Source organism: Triticum aestivum, chromosome 5A, assembly GCF_018294505.1.
Source record: "Triticum aestivum cultivar Chinese Spring chromosome 5A, IWGSC CS RefSeq v2.1, whole genome shotgun sequence".
Lineage (NCBI taxonomy): Eukaryota > Viridiplantae > Streptophyta > Magnoliopsida > Poales > Poaceae > Triticum > Triticum aestivum.
Genome location: NC_057806.1, coordinates 404,366,521 through 404,373,363, shown reverse-complemented (window position 1 = coordinate 404,373,363; position 6,843 = coordinate 404,366,521). Strand labels below are relative to the sequence as shown.

General features: G+C 50.1%; 2 protein-coding genes across 6 annotated transcripts in view; both read left to right on the top strand.

Moving 5' to 3' along the window:
• Positions 1-2,927, top strand: part of LOC123103645 (uncharacterized) — a 6,581-nt gene extending 3,654 nt beyond the window's left edge. For all 5 annotated transcript variants that reach the window (XM_044525291.1, XM_044525294.1, XM_044525295.1 and 2 more), the window contains 5 exons: positions 147-503; positions 966-1,452; positions 1,545-1,816; positions 1,977-2,228; positions 2,601-2,927. In XM_044525291.1, coding sequence (XP_044381226.1) covers positions 147-503; positions 966-1,452; positions 1,545-1,816; positions 1,977-2,228; positions 2,601-2,627 — 1,395 coding nt within the window. In that variant the 3' untranslated portion in view covers positions 2,628-2,927. The remainder of the gene's footprint in view (positions 1-146; positions 504-965; positions 1,453-1,544; positions 1,817-1,976; positions 2,229-2,600) is intronic.
• A 617-nt stretch (positions 2,928-3,544) lies between these two features.
• LOC123103642 (probable endo-1,3(4)-beta-glucanase ARB_01444) lies at positions 3,545-6,609 on the top strand. The gene is made up of 2 exons (XM_044525285.1): positions 3,545-3,704; positions 3,883-6,609. Exon 2 carries the CDS (start codon positions 4,135-4,137, stop codon positions 6,373-6,375), a length of 2,241 nt encoding a protein of 746 aa, XP_044381220.1. The 5' UTR covers positions 3,545-3,704; positions 3,883-4,134; the 3' UTR covers positions 6,376-6,609.
• The last annotated feature ends 234 nt before the right edge of the window (positions 6,610-6,843 follow it).

The following is a 6,843-nucleotide window of genomic DNA, read 5'->3' as shown; positions in this document are numbered from 1 at the left end:
TTCATTTTCTTCGCAAGTTTGGTTCAGCATTTCCTTTTTTTATTCTTTGTCAAGGTTTCATTTGTAATGTTTTGCCCACTCGGGTTCTCAATCTAGTGAAGTGCTTATTTGTCTTATCTATGCTTGCTTTGTTTTGTTGAAATTAGCTTAATGTCAATCAATCCACCAGAGATTACCTTCAGAAACATGGAGGTAGAACTATAGAAGAGAAGGCCAGTGAAGCTGATAAGGACGCTATTCAAAAGATACGCAGTATGATTATAGAGAGATTGAAGAGTAAACTTCCAGGTTCACCAATTCCGCCAATTCAGGTGTCTGCCAATGTCAGTATTGTTGATGAGAATGAAGATGGTGATACAAGGAGTAGTGCACTGGAGGAGAGAGAAATCACGAGACAATGTGAAAAAGAGAAACATTTAGGGAAAAGTAAAGCTGTTGGTTTGCAAGGTCGGAAAGAGAGAGAAGTGACTGCAGCTAGAAAGTCTTCTTTGCAAATTGATGCGGTACAGTGTTTACTAAAATAATTGTTGTGTAGATCATATAATACACTCAAAGTTCTGATAATATTTGAGAAACTATCTTGGTATTTCTGAATTATTGATTACAGCAAGTTGTCCATAAAAGGAAGTTATCCTTGTAAAATTGCTTACCTTTAATGTTATGCGTCAAAATCAACTGTGACCTTGCAGTTTTCATTATGACTTCTATGCACTTCTCTTTTTATGAAGAATTGGCACTGTTAGAATAATGTTCCATTTGTTTATGGTTGAACCTAATGGCCTAGGAGAACATGCATTTGAAAAAAAAGCCTTTTCATTTCCGTTTTGCCTTTTGCTTCATTTGCAAATTTCCCTGAGCATTTTTTATTTGTCAAGCTTTCATTTACAATGGTTTTTTCCGTGGGTTCTCAATCTAGTGAAATATTTATTTTGCTCTCATATATGCTTATCTTTTGGTTTGTACAGCTTAATGTCAATGCAGACACGTATCTTCAGAAATATGGTCAGAGTACTACAGAAAAGAAGGCCAATGAAGCTGATAAGGATGCAATGCAAAAGATACACAGTACGGTTGAAGAAAGAATGAAGAGTAAATGTCCAGGTTCACCAATTCCGCCAGTTCAGGTGTCTGCCAGTCCTTTATCACTGAGTGGTCATTTAGGGGCCTTAGCTGGTGATCCGGGCTGTTTCCCTCTCGACGATGAAGTTGTTGACGAGAATAGTGATGTTGATTCCAGAAGTATTGCACTAGAGGAGAGGAAAATCAGGAGACAATGCGAAAAAGAGGACCATTTAAGGGAAAGGACAGCTGTGGGTTTGCAATGTTGGAAAGATAGAGAAGTGACTGCAGCTGGAAAGTCCTCTCTGCAAACTGATGGGGCATCAACAATGTATGCCCCTATGGAGTGTGAACCTACAGTTGAACATGGGACGAAAAGTCAGCACAGGGAAAGTGAGTGCTTTTTTTTTTGCTCGTTAATTTACATTATCTTCTTCATATTCTAGTTATTTTGAACCTGGATTTGTTTTTGCTTCATTGGACAGTAGATGGGTTTCATAGGAGCAACGGCAAAGAGAGGCGTATTGTGTTTGCACCAGGCCTACTCTCATATGAACAGATCAGCAATGCGGGAAAGAAAGTGGGTTATGAATTGCAAGCTACATCCAAGCCAGGGAAAAATAAAACTTTGGATGCAAAACAGTTGCTTGATACTGTCCCTAAGGAGAAGGAAGAGCTAAAACAGTTGCTTGCTACTGTCCCTAAGACGAAGGAAGAGCTATTTTCCCATGATATCAATTGGGCAATTTATGAAGAGGTGAAACAGCATTATCCACCTTCTCCATTTTCAGTTCAGTACTTGAAAAAAAAATGTTTTGTGTATGTGGAACCGGACAATTCGTTGTCTTTGTGGACCATGCATGTTTAACTCCAGCTCATTCAGTATTGTGACATGAAATAAGTTTATCTTCCTGCAGCATGGATTGCATGAGAGAATGAGGCCTTGGATTTCAAGGAAGTTCACGGAAATTTTCGACGCGGAGTTGCCAGAGTTTGTGGACTATGTCGTCAAAACCATGAAAGAACATGTGAGTGCACCCAGAATGGTGGAGCTCTTTTTGTCTCTGTTGGATGATGACACGGAGAGGTTTGTCGTCTTGATGTGGAGGAAATTGATATTTGAAATCAAGAGAGTCGAAACAGAACTAGAAGGAACGAGGCCATGCCAGGTTTGTTCTTCTCTTTTTTTTAAAAAAAAAAAACTTCATGTGGTAAACACACGTGAATCCGTGTCGATTGTCTTGTGATGTTTTCCAGTTTTAGGCTCCTGCTGTTGACATGAATAAACAATAAAGTAGTACTCCCTCCGTTTCTAAATATAAGTCTTTTTAGAGATTCAATACGGACAACATACGGGTATATATAGTCATATTTTAGAGTGCAGATTCACTCATTTTGCTTCATATGTAGTCCATATTAGAATCTTGAAAGACTTATATCTAGAAGCGGAGTACGTACATATGAGTCAATGTGCTTTGTGTTGTTCAAATACGTACATGGTTGAATTACTGATGCTGTGTATGTGCCGCTGCCTGTCACAGTGCGCCGCTGCTCAAGGTGGTGTGTAGATTGGAAGAAGCTTGCTCCTCTGAGCTGCCGCAGTTGCTGACTTGTACATGTTGCAGTCGAGCAGTCGGTTTGGGCAATGTTTGCGTTCCTGCTCTTGGCTGTCATTTGGTTCGTTGAACTTTTGACGCAATCTTGGACTTGGACTTTCACTTAACTCGGTCAATGTATGGAGACTTGCCATGCTGACAGTAGCAGAAAGCACATTGGCGGTGCCAGCTTTTCTTTTATCTTGTAAAATCAGTTAACTGAGACTTAAGTATCTTTCCGCGTTTTCTCGAAATATAAGATGTTTTATATTTCGAGGCGGAGGTAGTAGTTGCGTGAAAGGGAGGGAGGCGTCCACAAAAGCATAAGTCTGGTGATGTGAGATTGGTGTCCTGGGTCAATGTTTGGTTGGACAGCTCGATGATGGCGACACGGATCGATCTGGAGTATATGACGCCTGGTCTGTGTCACGTTAGGAATGCACGTCATTTCTGGGATGGTTTTAGGTTACTTTGCTTGCCTGATGGGCTTGGGATTTCCTGATAACAACTAGTAGAGGAACACCTCCCTTTCTTTCTTTCTTTCTTTTCTTTCCTTGTGAAGATACGACGATGGAGCAACCCCACCATTACCATTGCTCCGGTCGACACGATGCAGTTTACATGTTCCTTGCTGTCGCGTCCAACCAAGACAAACTTTTCTCAAGTTGCAACGAACACCAACGGCCTTTGGCTTGCCCTGGCTTGGCTTTGCAAGCAAGCAAGGGAGAAGCGACGGCGAGGGGAGGGGGCCATCGCCATGATTCATTTCGTTTGGTTCCTTGCTCTCCCAAGCTTCTCTCTCCGGAAGGAAACACGTTTCGGTGATGCTGCGGTGACCCTTCCCGGCGGGCTGCTACTTGGGTGGGACAAATGCTTGCTTCTCGCGCTCCTCAACTCAACTCTCAACTCAATCCTGCCCCGTGCCAATCCTTGCAAGTTGCGAGGCTAATAATAATAGTAACAGCATAGCACACTTGGGGATTTATTCATGTGCGGAAACGCAACCACTCCATCATACCACATCAGCTTCCAGGTTCCGAGAATAACAAGGTACGTGCATTATCTTGTTTTTGGCGTTTTGGGTAAGCAAATGGCAATTGGTAAAGGAAATATCTTTCTTCCCCATGTTCGTGCCGCGTTTTCTTCTTCTTGCCAATGCCTTAGCCGTTAATCATCCCATCGCGGTCGGTGTCGCGTCAATCTCACGTTCGTGTTTGTCTACGCGCAGCCAGGAAGGGAGGGAGGGACGCACTCCCGACGCCGGACGCAGCGGCTATGCTCACACACAAAATGAAATGAGTGTTCACACCAGCCCGGTCAAACATCCCACGAAAAACATTTTCAAAAAAGGAACAGCCTAGAAAATATCCCAAAAATACCTTTTTATTTGAAGGAAAAAAAATCCAAAAATAAAATAAAACAGATCAGATCAAGCCAAAAATCGAGATCTGTGTATATAAAAAGGAGGACGGACTCGGCGATGCGGAGGTGGAAGAAACAGCTGGGCCACACCATCTCCCGCCTCGTCTCCTCCAAACCCCCATTCAACCTCGCAAGGCCCAAGCCCGCCGCGCCGCCGCCACCCCTACCTCCCCCACCGCCGCCGCATTCATCTCACCCGCCCCCGCCCCCGCCGCAGCCGGCCATGCCGCCGCACGGGCGCCGCCCCGCGCCGCCGGCCCCGGGCGGCCACGTCTTCCCGCAGGCCGCGTCCACGGTGCTGCCCGACCCGGCCCGCTTCTTCGCGCCGGGCCTGCTCTCCGCGCCGCTCCCCACCAACTGCTTCTTCCAGAACTTCACGCTCAAGAACGGCGACCAGCCCGAGTACATCCACCCCTACTCCGTCCGCTCCGCCGCGGCCGGGCTCACCCTCTGCTACCCGGCGCGCAGCCACTCCCCGGCCTTCGACATCCAGACCTTCGCCGCCGACCTCACCGTCTCCTCCCCGTCCGACGCCGCCGCGGCCGGGCAGCCGCACCGCGTCGTCGCCTTCGACGACCTCTCCGTCACCCTCGACTTCTCCTCGTCGCTCCGCGCCTTCCTCGTCCGCGGCTGCCCCTTCGTCACCGTCGCCACCGCCGAGGCCGCGGGGCCCGTCGACGTCTCCGTCGCCTCCGTCCACGCCTTCCTCGAGGCCGCGCCCTGCGACGACGCGCGCACCAAGTGGCGCCTCCGGATGAACAGCGGCCAGACCTTCCTCCTCTACGCCTCCGCGCCCATCGCCCTGTCGCAGGCCAGCGTCACGCAGCTGGCCGCGCCGGGGTTCTCCGGCGTCATCCGGATCGCCTACCTGCCGGACCCGGCCATGGAGGCGGTCCTCGACCAGTACAGCCGCTGCTACCCGACGGCCGGGGAGGCCGCGCTCAACCGCCCCTTCTGCATCGACTACACGTGGCGCAAGCAGGGGTGGGGGGATCTGCTCATGCTCGCCAACCCGCTCCACCTTCGGCTGCTCCCCGACGACTGCTCCGTCCGGGTGCTCGACGACTTCAAGTACCGGAGCATCGACGGGGACCTGGTCGGCGTCGTCGGCGACTCCTGGGTCCTCAAGACCGACCCCTTGTCCCCAACATGGCATTCCACCCGGGGCGTCAACGACGACGGGGTCGACGAGGTCGTGTCCGCGCTGCGCAAGGACGTTGACAGCCTTGCTTCCAGCCCCATCACCACCACCTCCTCCTACTTCTACGGGAAGGCCATTGCCAGGGCGGCGAGGCTGGCGTTGATCGCCGAGGAGGTCGGGTGCCCCGATGTCATCCCCGCGGTGCATCGGTTCTTGAAGGCCACCGTCACGCCGTGGCTGGACGGCAGTTTCCAGGGGAATGGCTTCCTGTATGATCCCAAATGGGGCGGCCTTGTCACCAAGCAGGGGCTGCAGGACTCCGGCGCAGACTTTGGCTTCGGGATCTACAACGATCACCACTACCATTTGGGCTACTTCCTGTATGCCATTGCTGTGCTTGCCAAGATCGATCCATCCTGGGGAAGGAAGTTCATGTCTCAGGCCTACTCCATGGTTGCCGATTTCATGACATTGTCCCGCAAGTGCGGTGCGAGCTACACCAGGCTGAGGACTTTTGATCTCTGGAAGCTGCATTCCTGGGCCGGAGGACTGACAGAGTTCGGCGATGGGCGCAACCAGGAGAGCACGAGCGAGGCTGTTAATGCTTATTACTCTGCTGCGCTCCTTGGACTGAGCTATGGGGACACACACCTCGTCTCTGTCGGCGCGACGCTTACCGCGTTTGAGATGCTGGCAGCGCAGACATGGTGGCATGTCCGGGAAGGAGAAGGGATCTACGAGGACGACTTCAGCAGCAACAACCGTGTGGTCGGTGTCCTGTGGGCGAACAAGAGGGACAGTGGGCTCTGGTTCGCGCCACCGGAGTGGAAGGAATGCAGGCTGGGGATCCAGCTCCTGCCGCTCCTCCCGATCAGTGAGGCCCTCTTCCCGGACGTTGGGTTCGTCAAGGACCTGGTGAGCTGGACCACGCCGGCCTTGGCGAGGGATGGTGTCGGAGAAGGGTGGAAGGGCTTCGTGTATGCGCTGGAGGGGGTTTACGACAAGGAGTCGGCATTGGCCAAGACCAGGGCACTGGCATCACACGACGACGGTAACACACTGACGAACCTTCTGTGGTGGCTCCATAGCCGCGGCAATGTCGACAACATGGTTGTCGGATCCGGCAGGTGCTGCTGGTATCGGCAGTACGGCCATTGATGGCGCTGAGTACGAGTTGCTGGGGAGGTGGAATGCACTTCAGGTATGTCATGTGTACCTGCAAGTGAAAATGCCCGGGTTTCAGACTGTGAGTGTTGCTGGTTCGGCTTAAGATACAGAGTGGTTGTCCATTGTATTTTAAACATCAGTACATCACAAATTCACGATGTTATAGTGCTCTTCTTATATTTGAATAAATCAAGTTGGTGTCACAGCCAATTCATCAGGAGGTTACATTGTGTTCAAAAGTTTCAGTTTACTGCTGTGTTCAATCTATGCTTACCCTGTCGATACCCGGTGTTGCATTTCTGGGTATAATAGACTGATTCCACATAGGACAACCGGGATATAACGTATAATTGTTCAACAGAACACGACACGTTGTTTTGTTGGTCACATGATGCAACCGGTAAACAAAGGAAGCCACTGCTGATATGTTCTGACTTTAGTTGAATACTCTTCCAAACG